At 41.8% G+C, this 18,582-nt stretch overlaps 1 protein-coding gene across 1 annotated transcript in view; it reads right to left on the bottom strand.

Annotated features, from left to right (window-relative positions):
* Positions 1–18,582, bottom strand: part of cacna1ab (calcium channel, voltage-dependent, P/Q type, alpha 1A subunit, b) — a 209,432-nt gene that overhangs the window by 13,147 nt on the left and 177,703 nt on the right. The window contains exons 44-47 of the mRNA XM_050044006.1: positions 16,190–16,303; positions 11,588–11,605; positions 11,028–11,063; positions 2,860–3,061 (exon numbers count right to left, since the gene is read on the bottom strand). Coding sequence (XP_049899963.1) covers positions 2,860–3,061; positions 11,028–11,063; positions 11,588–11,605; positions 16,190–16,303 — 370 coding nt within the window. The remainder of the gene's footprint in view (positions 1–2,859; positions 3,062–11,027; positions 11,064–11,587; positions 11,606–16,189; positions 16,304–18,582) is intronic.

Raw genomic sequence — 18,582 nt, 5'->3', positions numbered from 1 at the left:
CATGGATCCATTAACCACCCCTCCCGCCTGCCCCAGTCGGACTCTCGCTGCTTTAACTTTTGTCCTTGTCCCACCGCGTTTCCCCCTGATGCCGCTGGGCGCCCCTAAACTATAACAACAACCAGCCGTGTATCATGCAGCCGTTAAAGGACGCCTTTTTCGTTGGTTTCTGATGCTGCAAGTCACTGCCCAAGCACTGGATTTTGACGACTTTGGAGTGAAACCGGGCTCACTGAAAGAATTAATCAGTTATTAAAATAGTTGGTGATTATTTTCTTCTGATCAACGAAACAATTGATCAACTAATCGTTGCAGCACTATCACAAGCATGAGCCTCTCGTCTGTGAGTAGAAGCACACTTCCTTCTACAGTGTTGTGGTTGGTGGGTGTAGTTTTGTAGAAAGAAAATAGTTCCTACATGGAACTGCAAACAACAACATCTGTGGATTATCTTGAGTAGCTGGGTCATGATTTCTGGAAAGAGACATTTTTGTTTAGTTTTTCAAATGTAATTTTAGCGCTTTGACCACCACAACTCGAGTGCCATGTCGTTTCACTATACTGGAGGGAAGGCAGACATCTCTACGGCTGATATCTCCAACACTCAGCAATTCACACCAAAACCATCTAGGCTGATAAATAGCACTGCAGGTAAGAGGACACATATGTATTCTTGATTTGTGGCTGAACTGTCGCTACAAAAGATCAAAATCTGGCACCAGATTTTAAAGAAATGTACATTAAACAGAAAATAAAAGAAAAAAATGAAATGCCTATGCACGCAGGAATCCACTACATATGTGCAGTGAAATATGGAGTAAAGAAAACTAATTTAAAACACCATCATTAGCACCAGCTCCGGGAAGCAGAGGAAAGTCCTCTCCATCAGATTGGAGAGCTCTCCAATTATAAAGAGGATTTAGAGTTTAACTGTGCCAGCCTTGTTGCATTCGTTTTACAGCTGAAGCGTGCAATTTGCACTCGCAATTAGTGATGAAGTGGGCAATGTTCTTTTCAAGGGCTTCTTTGTAACTTGACTCGCATAAAATTTAGTGACAATGATGACAACTCTGCTCTCTTAGCTCACTAAATGCACAGATTGCTCTTAATTGCCTCAACAACTGCCACTGAGGTGCCCTTGACTCTGAAGTAACACTGCGTGCCGCAACTATGTCAATGTTGCATCATCACTAGATGTCTAATACCACTGTGTTCTGTGTGAATTTAAGGAAATCTAAAATGTGACCATGATACATGTGTCAAACTCAAGTGTATCTATAATTTCTCAACATAAATCCTGTTGTCTATTTCAATTTTTTTGAGCACTTAAATTCTTATCAGTCAAATGGTTTTTTTTTGTAGTCACTGATTTGGCAAATAATTTAACAAGACCTGGCTCTGACTGTGATCTGGCAAACAGGGCTCATTGGAAAATGTTAGAATGATTAACTCTTCCTCAAACCAGCTAAAAGGCTTGCCCAGAAATGTGCCTTGTTTCTAAAACACTAAGTAAGTAACATTTACGGCCCCTGTGAAGTATCTAAATGCATTTTGGCAGGGAGCAATACTTGCCACTTAGGTATCTGAGGAAAGGCCACATTGCTTAACCTTTGTATGGTGTCCATTTTAGGACATTTCACACTGAGTTTATCTCATCTTCACATTTTTAGACTTGGTCAGTCTTGCTTAGCCCAAACAGTACTTGAGCCTGTTAACATATGTGCGGTAATCTTGTTAATATGCTAAAGTTTAGCATGTGAATGTGCATGTTCTTAGTGTTTGAGAAAACTAGCCATGCTAAGTATGCTTTACTATATTATATAGCATCTGACATTGAAGTGCCACGTACTAATGTAAATGCCAGCATTTTAAAGTGCTACCACTGCTCTCAGGCTAGTATAGTTTCTTTAGCATTAGCAGTAGATATATGTGCAGAGCTAGCACGCTAACAGTGATTCCTCTATTGACTTTTAAGACATTGTGTTATAGATTAAAGGAATACTTCATCCCCCAAATGACCCTTTGTATATCGGGTACTCATCCTGTTTTACGTTGAATTTGGAAAGAAAGCTTTTTCTCGCTTGCCTCCGTTAAACAAAGACTCCAAAAACTGAGAAAAATTCTTGATGAAGTGAAGTCATAGGCGACCACATTTAACAACAGCAAAACTATATCAAGACATCCATTTACAAATTCTTACACAACTCATGTAGTACAATCAAAGTCCTATCTAGTTGTATGCTCAGTACTTCCTAAACAGACAGAAGTCTGGCTTTGAAGAGAGAATAGATAAGTTTCACTTTGAGCTCAGTTAAGAAGTACTAAGCATACAACTGGATAAATGAAACTTGGATTATGCTGTATGAGTTGTATGAAAGTTTGTAAATGGATGTTAGCTTTGCTGTTGTAAAGCGTGGACCCCTATGGCTTCAATTCATCAAGATTTTATTTTTATTTTTTGGATTCTTCGTTCACCACGGAGGCACAAAAAACCCCAAGATTTTCTTCACAAATTCAACGTAACATGAGATGAGTAATTGATACGCAAATGGTCATTTTTGGGGGGAAGTATTCCTTTAAAGTGTTGAACAAGTGGAAACTTTGACCCTACTAGGAATCTATACAACACTGTAGCTGTTCAGATTTTACTATGTTCCCAATCGTTGAATTAACAGAGAGGATGTTACCATTCAGCCACACTAAATATCTGTTTAAGAGCTACCCCAACAGAGACTGCTGCTCTTGAACTGAGATTCATGACTTCTCTACTGTAAACCTTCAGATGTGCAGATGCTTGCCAGATGTAATGTAGACATTAAGCGTAGTATATACTGTAGATGTCCACTATGAGTGACTCACCCGTGTCAGCGTCGGTGTATCTGGTCAGGGAGCGCTGCGAGGCCCGGTGACTTCTGTCCCTGTGTCTGCGTCCTCCTCCGTGCCTCCCCTCCTCAGACACCACCCTCTCTAGGGAGTAGTCGTCCAGCCTCACGCCTCGGCCCGTACGCCCGTGGACCAGGCTGGAGGTGGAGCGTCGCATCGGACTGGTGTCGGTGATGGTCTGTGAGGATGAAGGAGAGAGCAGAGACGGAGATACCGGAAGGCAAAGGGACACGAGATAGGGAGAACATAGGGTAGGAGAGGATGTGACAAGATGAGGAGAAAAGAGGTAAAAATAGCGGGAGGAAGAGAAAGAAAGAGAGGAGAGGAAGATAAGTGAGATTTAATGCATCATGACTGGTGGAGTCCATCCTCGGCAGTGAGAAGGACGACACTCTCAACACTCACTTTGCTGACCTTTAATGAGTGTACGACACTACTGCAGAGCTGCGTGTGGTTGAATGTCTGTCAGATTGTGCATTCCTTTGTGTATACTGAATGAAAATATCTGACTTGGGTCAAACAGCAGAACCAAGGTGAGTTAGGTGGGTGGTGGTTAGCCACACAAGGACAGATCAGGTTTCCACAGGTTGCATTTTGTTTTGATTATATGAACACTTTTGGCTTGTGCTGTCCTGTGTGGCGACCTGCACCCATCTGATCTGAAACAATTTGACCCATCTTAAATCATATATCAGCTCACTGTCTTTGCATTCAAATAGCTTGACCCAAAGCACCTGGAATCCCTAAAACTACTAAGCCTTCGACAAGCACATGTAATACCATGCTTCTTCACCAAAACATGGAGGAATGGAACAAACAAGATAAAACAAGGAACTGACAGGAAGAGAAGAAAAAGGGGCAGAGAGACAGAGAGCAAGCATGAAGGAGGGCCATAGAAACCATGCCTCACATGCACCTACTGGACTTTTCCAAATGGCAGCCATACTTCATTTAGATCATAGACAGGTTGGAAAGCCTTTTATTGTTCCACTTTTTAAAGTTTGTACAATATTAGACAGCAAACATCAGGTGTTTGATGCTGGTCGGAAGAGTGACAAGATATTTTTTCATTCAAATAAATAAATTAGAATAAAATAATGCTCTCAGTGTAAGCTCCAGCAGGTTAATACTGGTTTTAACGCACAAAATGACATAAACTTAGACATCTGACAAAATTTTAATACCTTGAATGAATGAGCACATTGCTGCATTACCAACATTATAGAAGCTTGTTCAGTCCCTCCAGGATTTTGTGGGCTGTTTTTGGGGTTGTTGTGGCCTGAAATGTCACGGCAGCTTTTCTGAAAAATTGCGATGCAAGCTGCAATGTTTATATTTGCTATGAAACTGTGGGGGCAGGTGATCATTGCAAAAATAGTTGTGATGCTGTCACTGATTCGGAGCTTATTACTGTGAGCATTCAATATTTCCCACAGTCTGTTTGTGATGGGCGGTGGGGTGGGGGGCAGCAACAGCAGATTGCCGCCAATCAGCTGTTACTGCTCTTCCATGCTGTCTCCATGAGCAGCTCTTCTCCTGCTCTCTCTACCTGGTTAGCACGAGCTTACGTAGCACAATGTAATCGCATCCCTACTCATATTTTGCAGCTTCATTCGGTCCTTGTATAACCAAAGTGAGAGCTATGTCTGCAAACACATTCTCAGTGGGTGTTGGCCTCTGCCAGGGTTGTCCCTTGGCTCTGATTCTGTTCATGATATTCATGGACAGGATCTCAAGGCGCAGCTGAGGGGAGGACGGGATTTGGTTTGGGGACCTCAGAATTGCGTCTCTGCTTTTTGCCGATGATATGGTTCTTTTTACTTCACCACACCGTGACCTCCAGCATGCACTGGGGTGGTTTGCAGCAGGAAGACGGTGGATTGCCCCCTCTGGTTTGGGAGGTTACTGCCCCCAAGCGAAGGAGTTCAAGTATCTCGGGGTATTGGTCATGAGTGAGGGTAGAATGGAGCGTGAGATGGATCAGTGGTTTGGCACGGCATCCGCAGTGATGCGGTGTGCCGGACTGACGTGGTGAAGAGAGAGCTGAGCCGGAAGGCGAAGCTTTCGATTTACTGGTCCATCTACGTCCCAGACCTCACCTATGGTCATGAGCTCTGGGTAATGACTCAAAGAATGAGAGCTGCAGAAAAGAGTTTCCTCCGTGGGGTGTCTGGGCTCAGCCTTAGAGATAGGGGGAGGAGCTCGGACATCCTGTGGGAGCTCGGAGTAGAGCTGCTGCTCCTTTGCATCAAAAGGGGTCAATTGAGGTGGTTCGGGCATCTGATCAGGATGCCTCCTGGGCACCTATGGCTGGAGATGTTTCGGGCACGTCCCACTGGTAGGAGGCCCCGGGGCAGACCCAGAACATGCTGGAGGGATTACATCTCTCGTCTGGCCTGGATATGCCTCGGGGTCCTCCAGGAGGAGCTGGAAACGTTAAGGGGGAGAGGGACGTCTGAAATGCTTTGCCCCCGCAACCTGGCTTCAGATAAGTGGTTGAAAATGGATGGATGGGCCGAAGCCCCCCAGTAGTGGTTAACATCTGACACTGAGCCGTAAATCTCAAACAGACACCGAATCGGCTTGACTGTGCTGTTAAACCTGTTAATAAACATTGGGTGACGTTAGCTTTGTGATGCTAACAGTTAGTCCTGCCATAGACACTGCAAATTTGTGGTAAAGTTGCAGTGATTGGACAAAATTGCAAAGTTGCACAAAGTAAATGGAGACTGGCTGAATTTGAGTTAATGGCTGCGACTGCAACATCCTGGAAGAACTGCTTCTTACAGCTGATTAGTAGAATAATTAAATCTCTGGTTTGGAGGGAAACATCTGGCGTAATGTAAACTCATGCATCAACATAATCGTTCTCCATTTTCTTCTTGAATTCATTAGATACTTGTAGTTATTTCAACTTTAATCTGCTCATCACAAAAATACCAAATTTAGAGAATATATATTTTTGCCCAAAGAGTGCTTGTCTTGGTCATTACCTCTCATCCAGGTTTTGTTTCCCAACACAGTGTACAACAGTGTGACATAAATCAAATATGGCAGCCACATGAAGAAGGCAAACTGACATTCGACAACCGTAGAGCCTGGTCAAAATGCTCTGCAGGAACCCAACAGAAAAATCCTACAGGACTGATTGTTGTATTTCAACACAAGGGTTGCATGTTAAAATCATATCTGTTAACTCAAAGTTAGGGTCATGATGGTGATCTTAGTGCTGCTGGCCTACATTAATTTGTTTCACTGATGGCCTTAAAAAGTAGCTTCCTGTCCTACAGAGGAGAAATCTACTTGAACCTGCCTATTGCTGCATGTGTGTATGTATAGAAATCTAATGCACTAAAATAGCGCACTTGCTCAAAACATTAATCTTTAACCCACTTGTGGCCATATTTTTGCATCATGACACTTCAGAGATGACATGGCAACTATATAACATGTAATACAAAATGTATTCTAGAACCAGTCTTGATTTTCCTGCTGGGCTCATGATCAGGCTCTTGTGAGCAGGACTGGACCCTGCTGACACTCTGAACCTCTTAGAAAGCCTCACATCACCCTGATGATAAAGCACACGTCAGTCTGCAAGCAGCAGGCCGGACAAAGACTCAGACGAACACGAGAGGATTCAACCACCGTCCTGAGAGGAGCTGCGCCACACACAGACAGCGGTCTGTACACTCTCCGAGCAGCCTCACACAAGCCATGCACGCCCTCTGGGTAGCCGGCAGCACAGTGCCACACATGTGCATACACTTAATACGTAAACACACACAAGAACACACTCTCTCTTGAAAAGGACGTGTTGCGTTCCACATTTTCTGGACGTCTATTTTGAAATGACTTGTGTGTTTCTTTTAAATGTGGTGACTCTCCGTTCCATGTGTTGGAGCTATAGAGATGTAGTAATGTTTCACAGCACATTATCTTGCCAAAGCAATCATTGACTTCTTTAAAACAGCATATTAGGGCCATTGTAGATTAAAAGATTAAAATCTTAAATTAATTTTTTAGAGATTTTTTATTTTTATTCTTTTGTCAAGGGACCATCGCCATCAACACTTTACTGCAGATCAAAAATGTATTTATTTATTTATGTAAGACATTTATTAGTGTTTATATTTGGGTGTGTAAACCTCCCTCCCTTGTGACCCTCCCAGAATTATTAATAGGTGTGTGAGCCTCCTGGGAACTCTTTTGCCTGAACACTCTGGGAGATGAAGAACAGACAGATGCATTCAATGTGCAAATTAAGAAAAAGCATGTTGCTCTATTTTGTTCATTTTAAGCCAATATTGGCTGGTACCAGTGACGTGCTGATATTATCGTGCATCCTTAAATTTACCCGTTACAGTTAGCTTTGCATGAGTCTTACATGATGTTCCTCAGTTCACAAATATTTTGCATCTCTTAAGTCATAAATTAATGCACATTGTATGATAATTCTCAGGGGAACAAACAAGGTGAAGACTAGACTCGAGCAAACTCCAATATTTAATAAATCAATCAATAAATAAATGAATAAATACATTTGTCATAATAGCACCTGTTTATTATTTTAACATTATTGTACTAATATATGCAAATCTGTGCAGTGAGTAGCCATTTTCATCTAGTACATCTATTAACTAGAGATCTCGTAACGGCGACCTGTCATTACTCCAATACAGCTTTATTATGTGTTTTGGGTTAGACATGTTGTTTTTCTTGTTAATTTGTGACTCTAATCTCAGACAATTTCTGAGTTTCCCCCCCAAATCTATGACTTTTTAATCTCAGAGAATATTTGAGTCTTTTCTTGTAAATTTACTTAATTTATTTATTTTTTTTAGAGTTTTTTTTATTGGACTGTTACCGCCCTTCCCCAGCTCCTTTTTTTAACTTTCTTTTTTCACTTACAATGGCACTAATAAGCCGTCACACTACTTGATTGTCAGTGTTGTCATGACATTTTCAGTCTGCTGTGTGACTTCCATATTGCATTTCATCCATTAATTACATTTATTTGAACTAAACTTAATTATAAAGCACCTTTTATGCAAGAAATTCAAAATGCATCAGTAACTGAAGAAATGAACACAAGTTAAAAAGCAAAAACAGATCATTTTTAACCATTTAAATTGTTTAAAAAAAGGAAGGAAGAAGGAAGTTAAAATACTACTGCTAGGCACACAGCTGTGTCTCTTTGCAGTATTTTTCCAGACAAATAGCTGCTGTTTCGATGTATGTTTATCTTATTTAGGGATTAGTTTTACATTAAACACATAAAAGACTAAAAAAAAAAAAAAAAAAAAGACATTCCTAAACATCACTGTAAAATTACGATTCTGGTAACTTGTGTGTCTAAATAAACTGAATTCATTTTTACAAAACACCCCTGGTTGTAAGAAATTCTGTGCTGAAGAATTACAAACAATGAAGTCATCCAACCTAAGACAGACAGAAGTGCCGACACAGCCACTCTATCTCACTATCTGTTGGTACATCACTTCCTCTCCTTCACATCCACGGCGAGACTCAGCTCCGCCACATCATGCACGACTAATGACATGCCGGCACGCTGCCAATCCCCCATACAGGCCAACAGTCGCACATCAGGCCAGTCCATGCGTTCGTCATACACTGTTGACCCGTTCTGCAGCAATGCGACAGACTGCAACGCACATGTAACACACACAGAGGAACACACACGCACACGCTGCATAAAAGCAAAACTCCAGTGAAACTCATCACAGAGAACAAACAATGGAGAGCAGAGCGACCTCAACACGAGCAGACACGGGACAGAGAGGAAGAAAGAGAGACGGGGACAGCTCAAAGAAAAGCTGACAGGATAGATAGAAAAAGGGAGAGGTGATCAAAGTAGATCTGAACAGTGACAATTAGGCCACAGTTGATTTAAAGAGCTTGGAGCACCAGGTGGGTGGGGTTCACTGCATCAACACAGATGGTGTCTCTTTTTAGATGCAGAAAATACGAAATTGACTCCCGAGCTGTTTCATGACTGTCAAAACAGGCTACGCAAACCATAAAATATTATGCAAATATTTGATCTGAGAGACAAAGAAAGAACATATAAAATATGAACATTTGTCTCCTGCAATAATTGTGACAAGGCACCATCCAAAATTCGAGAGATGGCTCATTTATTCCCTCCAGTATTTGGTGCTAACAAGACTGTACACATACTGACTGTGCAGTGTTCAGTGCTGCAGATACGCTCGCAGGAAAGAATTGAGTGTGCTCGTATTGTCTCAGGTGCTGTGTGTGTTTCACTCATAGACCGTATGAAAGAAGTGGATTTAGCTTCCGGGCTGAAAAGTGAAGCCTAAGTACCTTATACCTGCATTCTTTCTAATGGCCAGCAGGGGGCAGCTCCAATGGTTGGACAAAGAAGTCAGATTGTAAAGAAGTCAATACGCCCTGTTTGAAACATCCACCTATGGTCTAAAGTGCATGGCGCAAATGCATTTAGGTCGTGTCCAAATCCACTTTTGCTAGTTAAACGGAGCATAATCTGGGCGCAAAGTAAGATGCTATGGTCAGAGGGGTTGTATTTAACCCCTGAATGAATCATAGGTATGTTTTGGGCGTAACATGAATTCAACCACTTAGTTTAATCTCCCTTTCCCTTTAAAAACAAGTTGCGCCTGCACTTGGTGCGCTGCTATTTGGCAGATTGGGGAAGCTAGCAGTTTTCTGCTCAGAGTCATTCAGTAAGAGATGTAATGTCACTGCAGCAAATTCCATGTGGAAATACTGTAATGTATGAAGTTATGCTGCTCCTTGTGCATAAATGGGCACAGCGTCTCTCGTAATGAGGTGTCAGACAGCAGCTCTGCTCTGATCTCTGCTATGTTCACATTTTAGAAAATTAAATCAATATTTTCCTTATTAATACAGTATGTATCAGTCCACCCACCTGCAACCCATCAGCACGTCCCTGTGTGGGTAACAAAAAGAGTGTACTTGCATCACGAACACGCCTATGTCGGCACATCTTTCTGTTTGAATGATGGCAGGAAAATACTGTGCCATTATGACTTAAGACCATATTTTTGCTGGTCAATGGTGCAATTGCTTTCTGCTGCCTCAAAATTGCATTCCACCAATAATGCACGTGACCACACCTCATCTTAAGACCTACACTCCCATGGGTGCACAGAAGGGTACAAGTGCTCTTACTACACAGCATGTACACTGGCTGTGATAATGACGACTATGTCGGTCTGAAACTAGCAATGATGAAAGAGTGCTGTGAGCTGCTTTGCGCCAGGTGTAAGATAGATTTATAACCTCAGTAAAAACTTTCCTAAAGAGTTTATAGTCTCAGTTTCTCAGTACTTTTCCAATACAGCATGATGTTCATTTTGTAACATTGGTTGGTTGGTTTAGTGTTAAATAGACAATAAAGCAGGGTAGGCTTTAGAGTGTGGCTCGCTTATGATTGACAAGTCACTACCATGGCCACAGAGCTTCCCTCTCGCCCAAATATGACTTCTGACTCCAAAATGCCAAGATGGTGATGGCCAAAATGCCACAATCGAGGCTTCAAAATGAAAGTCCACAAACCAATGGGTGACATCATCTTCTTTCGTACAGTCTATGGTTTAACGATACGTCCAGCACTGTTTCTGAGTGTTGTGAATGTGCACAGGAAAAGAGGCACGACTGAGAATACAGAGAGAAACTGTTTACAAAACCTGAGCTGATACAGACCTTGCAAGTGTGTGCACATCATACAAATTAAAGCCTAACTGACCGGTGAGGAAATTGCTCACCCAACCCATCATCCACTTGATCCCCCCAAAATTTCAGCCTCAAGACTTTTCTCTTGGCAATTACACAATTCAAATAAACTGAATGGCTACTGATGAAAGAATGTAGAGCAAAAAGAGTATTAAAAAATTGTAACTTTAAGCTGCCCTTATTGTATGTGGTACTGAATAAACTGTGACAGCACCTGACCCGCCCAACTATCATCACCCTTACTGATATTCACACCCACCCATACGGCGCCTCCTGTAGGCCAAAACTACATTTTGGTGCAGATCCAGTTTGAAAAATGACTGACGGAGAGAATCAAGAGGGAAGGGAGGAAGAGAGAGAGCGATAGATAGAGAGGTACATACACTGAGGTTATTTCCGCGAGGCCTGTGTCTCCTCCGCTGCAGAGCAGGCAAACACAGAGATGATACGTAGAGCAGAGCAGTGTAGCACACACACACACGCACGCACACACGCGCACAGAGCATAGGCCCGACATAGCATAGCCGCCAGGACCGAAAGAATAGAGGCAGAAAGACAGAAATGAATAAATGGATGGAAAAAAAGAGAAACAGTGGCAGAGATGTGAGGAGGAGAAGAGGGATAAGGAGATTATTTTGAGGGGATAAATATGTTTTGGAAGGGGAGCGGAGAGAAATAGAAGGAGAGGGATGTAGGACATGTAAACATGGAAGGAGAAGATGAAGGGAAGGATGAAAAAGACAGTACAGAGGTGAAAATTAAGGAAAGTATACAAATAAAAGTGAAAAGGGGGGACAGAGAGAGGAGAAAGAGACAGAGAGAACCCGGTTAATTTAAAAAAGGCCAGTGCACACACATAACAGCGAGGTGGCCAGTGAGCGAAAGAGGACAGAGGACGATATAAGATGCACGTCCATCCACACACACTCACACACACACTTACCGAAACAGCATGAGCTCTCTGTAAGGCAGAGCAGTGTTAGAAGGCAGTAAGTAACAGTGTACAGACACACACATATATACTGTATACACAACACACACAGACACACACACACACACGTAGGACATTTATCCCACAGCAGTCTTCCTTTGTTGATGTTGTGCTTCCATCTCATTTTGTTAATACATTTAATTATTTTAAAGAAGTGTCTAATTATATGACTTTTTGTAATTGTAATATTTTCTCCGTTTCCGGACTGTTACCAGAGGAATAACCAGGCAGCAAACCTGGGTCGGGTTGTGTTTGTTGTAATGAGCGTGGAGTACGACTGTATAAAAGAAGCGGTCTGAAAAGTGAAGCCAATGCAAGTGCCTCATACCTGCATTCTTTCTATTGGCCAGCAGGAGGCGACTCCACAGGTAGCATAAAGAAGTCTGACTGTATACAAGTCTATGAGAAAATGACTCTACTTCCTACTTGATTTATTACCTCAGTGAACATTTTCCAAACAGGTTTATGGTCTCAATTGTTAGTTTCAAGTCGTCTTCAGTACACCACGATGTTAATTTTGTAAATTATGGTCTCAATACAATAAAGCAGGGTATGTTTTATGTCATGGCTACCTTGTGATTGACAAGTCACTACCATCGCGCAACACATTCTCACTGCGACCTCGCCACATATCGCCGCTTGGTTGTGGACTTTCCATGTTGACATATGACGCGCAAGGTAACCTGTTTGCGTGTGTTGTTGACATTCTGGGACGCCATGTCAACTTTAGCCTATATGCATTGTGTCTTTTCAAAATACACTTCAGCTTTCACAGGAGATGTACAGTTTGCATACAGTCTCTTTCAAAATAAACACACTACGCCAGTAAAACACCGCAAACTCACATTTTTTTCTTCAACAACAAACACATGTGGTTACATTTAGCCCACACAGGCACATGGCTGGGTTTAGGCAACAAAAGCATGTGGTTAGGTTTACAAAGACAGAACAGGGTTTGGCTTGAAATCATGTGGGAAGCAAACACCGGCCTCCTGGGTGAAAGTCAGTGATTGTTGGACCCATCCACTGCCCCTCCTGGCCGCCCTACTCAGACATTTCGCCCTCTTAACTGACATTGTTGTCTGGTCGCTTTTCCCCGTATTGTTGTTGGGCACCATTACACACTGATGGCGCCCAGCTGTGTGTCATGCCAATGTGAAAGAACGGCTTCTTTCAGTGGTGTCTAACGCGGAAGTCACTGCCCAAGTGCCAGTATTCGATGACTCCAGAATGAGACCAGGTTGCACGACGACTTATTAATCGGGACAGAAGCGTAGCAATGAGTATCCATGGCACTGTGTACATTTAAATTACCGTGAACTTGTTTTTGGGTGTTTCCCTCTTTTCTTCTTGAGCTGCTTTCACACTGCACTGCAGTAACTCGGCACCTTCAGTCATGTCAATGGTGGTTGAAGGGAAGTGGTTTTTGTGATTTTTTGTGATTTTGCGATTTTGTTCACCGTGTTGAAGGTCTTATACCTCTTGTTCAGCGTTCAGTTGTACTGAAAAGAGTCGGCTGTTCATTTTTTCCAGTGGGCTATGTACATTTTGTTTTGAGCCTGTTTTTCTCTAGCCAAAGCAACCCAGTCTATATTATGGTAAACATGAGTTACGGATTGCTCATATTGCACTTTGCTAACCAAGCTAGCTAGCAAGCACTAGTGCTAGCTGACAGGGTAAGATCTACCTCTCCTTTTTGACCAGATCCACCCTATTGTCCAATAACAAACAAATGAGTAACATCTTGGTGGCTATGTTCACTTCTTTTATACAGTCTGTGCTCTATACTCCATTTTACTGGATTTGAAATGAAACAATGAGTGTTTACATCTGCATTATATGAACTGGGTAGGAACTGTGACCTTTTTTTATTTGCAGTATATTTAAGATTGTTTATAGGAGTAACAAGGAAGACTAAGTAAGATGAGGTAAGTGAAAGTAAGACTAAGTAACACCCTAATATTTACTATTCTGTACACAACTGTCCTCACTAACAAAGGAAAAATTTACACTCTTATTGAAATACTCTCTTATCAACCTTCCCATCTTATCAACTAGAAACTTAAAACACTAAGAATGAGTGGAGATGTTACTGACACCTTCTGTACTTTCTTCACACACCTCTGTTTATCCTCTAAATGCTCATACAGAAACACTCTATGGGGTAACCAACATACCAGAGTGAGAGCAACATGACTGGATGCAGTGACATGTATGGGATGGATGTGTGTGAGTGTGTGTGCAACTGCAGCCAGAGGCTTCATGGTAAAATCCAAATGGAAAATATTTTCTGTGCATCATTAATATAAATTTCAACACTTACAAACGTACTGTCGTTTTATTGTGAAAATGTAATTACTGACAAATATATAGACAAAGCACAAAAAGCTGAGCAGTAATCAATGTGCAGCAGCATGTAGAGCACGTTTTTGGAACAATTTGCCCATAGGATGTGAGAGGTGGACGGTGGACAGGGTATGCCCCTGTATCACCCACCAGATTTTTATTTGGATAAATGAGTTCAGAGCCATAACACAGCCATCACCCTAATAACCATATATGGACACTTCCCGGTAAGGTTAACCACTTATTGTCATTAAGAGCCCCCTCGCAGTCTGATGGCATGTTCACACCATACGTAGAGCGAACATTACATATAAAGTCACTGCAAAGATGCGTATAGATGCAAATTCACACCGGGAGATGCGAATGACGCGAATGATGCTACGTTAAGTTGTTGAAAATTTAGCATTTGGGCAGTGACTTCCAGCATCAGACAAACAAAGCTGTCCTTTCCTGTGTGGCATGATATATGGCCAAATGCTGTTATAGTTTAACGGTGCTTGGTGGCATTGGGGGAAATGAGGTGGGACAAAGAATGAAAGTTAAGGTGACGAAAATCCGAGTGGGGCAGGAGGTGTGTTGGATGAATCCAAAAAACACTGACTTTCACCCAGGAGAGCGGTGTTTGTGTCCCGTAAGATAATAAAGTCAAACCCTGTTCTTGTTTCCTAAACCCAACCACGTGTTTTTGTTGTTTTGTACCGACGTAGTGCGTTTATTGTGAAAGAGACTGTATGTAAATTTCCTGTGAAAACGAAGTGTATTTTGAAAGAAGACAATGCATTTAACAGGCAGAACTTGACAAGGCGTCCTAGAACGTCAACGCACCCAGCGTACCTTGAACGTTGTATCTGGACGTGGAAAGTCCATGACCAAGCGTGGATATGTGACTCAGTCGGAGTGAAAATGTGTTAAAAATGGATGTACTTTTGAGTCGACATGAGTTCTTTGAACACTAGAATATTTCCAAGGTGGTGATCTGAATCGCTCACAAGGGCCCGATTTCCACCCAACACTTTGTTGCAAGGCCCACCTCACCCCATGCAACCACACTGCCTACACTGTTTATGTTTACACCCCTGGTGTGCAAATAATCAGGATTTAACACTTAAAATTTGGTTTGCACCGATCTTTCCGGGCCTGAGCTCAACCTAACTTGCACAATACATGTAGCTTAAATTTTCTTTGCTCTTACTAAATAGTTTTGTAGTTAATAAACTGGTATCTCAGCATAAGATCATCTATAGTAGCTTCTACCACACCCCTCTGTCTCTCACACATCCAAGAAGTCAAAAAAGTGTCAGTGTGATGAAGCCAATGATGCAGTTGCCCCCGCTGAGATCAATGTGCCGGTAAAGAATTGGCAACCTACTGTTTCTGTGCCTTTGGCCAACATGTGGTTGTATTGGCCTTAAATGATTTGAACTCATCACAATAAATGAGTACTTTCTCATTTTCTTTTCTGAAGTGAGACACTAACTCTGGCCACAGTTTACACAGGACAGACACACCAAGGATATAATGGAAATGGATTAGGGAACAGGATACGGTTAGAGGTGACAATATACTCTATAATATAGGTATTCTAGATATATATTTTGATACATATCTAGACCACTTATCCAGCCCTCCGACCCGTTTTGCTTGCTGCTCCGATGTTAATATGCAACTTTGCTGTACTGCTCAGAGAGGAGCTCTGTGGTGGGTCGGCTGCTGGATGAGTGGAGGTGAAGGGATGGTGGCAGGAAGGGAGGGAGGAGAAGACCAGACAGAGGGAGGTGAATTTACGAAAGTCTCACTGCTTCTTTGCATCCTAGCAAAACATTTTGTAGGAAGTGAACTATGTTTCCCATGCAGAGAACTAGAGACATGATAAAAAATAAAATAACAATTAAAAGTACTTTGTTGAAATTATTTTATTAAAGATATCAAATTAGTTCATTAATTTTTTTTCTTCAGAAATGTGAAGACAAAAAATACCAAAACAAATCAATAGATATGTCTTTTTATTTTAAACATATCTGTATATATTTGTTTGGTATTTTAATAAAGAGGGGTTTGGGTCATGACAGACTCAGTTCTCTTCTCTGTTTAGGATGCAAGTTGAGACTTCTTAAATTCACTTCAGTTGTCCTCACTGCTAACAGGTATATTAATGAGGAATGATAATGACGATGGTGGTGGTGGTGATGGTGGGATGAAGGTGCTCACTTGGTTGTCTGCCGAGAGGCGGGGCATGGAGAGGGTCCGCCCATGCCCATCCATTAGGTGATAGGGCTCAGTGTCGGAGTACCCGTCCCGCCCCATCTCCCTCATCTCTACCGTCTGTAAAACACAACGAGAGGGGGCGTGACCACTGTCTGCTGAGGGAGGGGACTCTGACAGGGGGAGGTGGGTGGCATCGAATAAACGCGGGAGGTGCTAACTGAGATGGAAGGGTCAAGAAGCAAATTCTATGATCTTTGTTTCTTCCTTTGTTTTCAACTTCAGGAATAAAATACTTAAATTCTATCATTTATGCAACATGTTGTTGCATAAGTTAAATGTTGCAACTTGTGGCCTGTTCCATGCGTACACAGGTATTTTGAAAACAGGGCCTTTTTTCTCCTTCGCTTTTAAAATAAATAAATAAATAAATAAATAAACTGTAGGCACTGTTTTAAAAAATCTCTGTCCAAATGAAACCCAAAAAGACAAATGAAGCGCTGCTAAACCAACAGGCAATGGTATAACGCTAACCCTGAAGCCACGTTGGGCAGTCATTCAAAGAAGATCATGTTAGCCGAACAGACGCCTGAAAAAAAAAAAAAAACACAAAAAATTGGAAGGCTATCTGGCTGCAATTTACATCTGTGTTTAAACATGTAAAGAGTTAGCAAGGTTAGCCAGCACTATTTTGGTCATGTCCGCCATTGCCCGAAATGTTACTTCATTTGTAATGCCTCACAAAGAAGATGTCAGCACACATTCTGCTGTCACAAGCCACAAAATTTGTTTTACCTGTCTACACATTAACACTGAAAACAGTTCCTCAAAATCTTCACTCTAAAAGAACTTTTACAAAAGGTTTGCTTTCACTGACCTTAAACCAAGTGGCCACCTCCGCGACTGAAAAATGTAGCCAACGCCAAAATGGCAAAAACTGCAGTTCTATGAACGTTCACTTGAGGCTGGCTCCAGGAACAAGGCAATCCCCATGGACCCCAATGTTAAAATGCCCAAATTTACAGCAAAATAAATATATTTACAGCCAGGTTTTGGTCTCCATAGCTGATTCACAGGTGATGACAACTGTACGAGGGGTGAAATTTTACATAACTCACCAGTTTAAATGTCATTAAGGCTTAAAGTTATGCATAATTAAGGGCGTGACGCTTTGAGTGACACCTGGGTGCCATCTGTTGACAAGTCACTACCACGGCGACAATGTTGATTAGATAACATAACCATGGCCCTGGAGTATAGACGTAGCCATAGCTTCAGCGATTTCAGTGTGTTTTCATCTTTTTTAGACAACCAAAACGTTACAGTTCATGAAAATTAACTGTAAAGTTTTGGTTGTTTAAAAAAGTCTTTGTCAGCATTTGGTTGTACTAAAAGATCCTCAAAGAAGTCGGATATTCAATTTTTCTGGAGAGTACATTTTGGTTTATTTAAAAAATGGTTTTAATGGCTTTAAGGCTGTCTGTGCTAGTTTAGCATTTATCATTATGACAGTTAACCATAGCTATAAACGTCTGTGCTAATGATTGGAACAGCTGGCTTTAAGGTTATCTCACCCCTCCTGTTGAAGTATGGTCAATTCTAGCTTAAAAAAATCCAAGATAGTGATAACCGAAATGGCATATTCGAGGCTTCAAATCAGGAGTCCACAATCTAACGGCTGATGTTACAGTGCCTAAAATGCGGTTTGCATGCAGACAAAAGGCCAAAATGCACTAAAAAAAAAAGCTCTGTTTTAAGAAATACCCATGTACGTGTGTACCAGGCCTTTGTTGTATTAAGAAACTCCACAACATTTAAATGAGGTGGGTACCGATCAGATTAGTTCAGTTTATGAACTTGAAAAGCACATAGCCAGATTGTGTGTTAATGCCTAATGCTCTGACCATTGGGAAAAGCTTCTTTGGGAACCCTGGGACCTTTTTGGCATAAATCTGCCAACCCAAGGTTAGGTTTTGTTTTTAAATTTTGTCCTTTTATTTCCAAAGATTACATCGCACAATTCCTGGTCTACATTCACCTTTGTATGTTAGTCATGGGGTTGAAGAGAGAGATGAGGGGCTGGGGAGTAGGGACGTCCCAACAGACAAGTAAAAGTAAGGGGCAGTGAGGAGGAGAAGATGTACATCACAAAAACACATCTACCAACTCCTAGCCATTGACTCAAGAGGAGGTTGAAGAGTGAACAGAAAAACTCAGGGATTAGGAAGATGGTAAGACTGAGAGATTACGGGAGATGTGGACTTTGAGCAAAGAGATGAAGAGAGAAAAGAGAAGAGCTCAGAGGACAGAGAGAGTCTTGTACGCTGAGGTAATTACAGTAACATCCTGCACTTCAGATACTGAAAAGATCTAAACTCTGAACTAATTCACCGGAGGTT

This window comes from Epinephelus moara, chromosome 5 (genome assembly GCF_006386435.1).
Source record: "Epinephelus moara isolate mb chromosome 5, YSFRI_EMoa_1.0, whole genome shotgun sequence".
Taxonomy (NCBI): Eukaryota; Metazoa; Chordata; class Actinopteri; order Perciformes; family Serranidae; genus Epinephelus; species Epinephelus moara.
The sequence above is the reverse complement of the archived record's forward strand: the minus strand, read 5'-3'. Positions and strand labels throughout refer to the sequence as shown.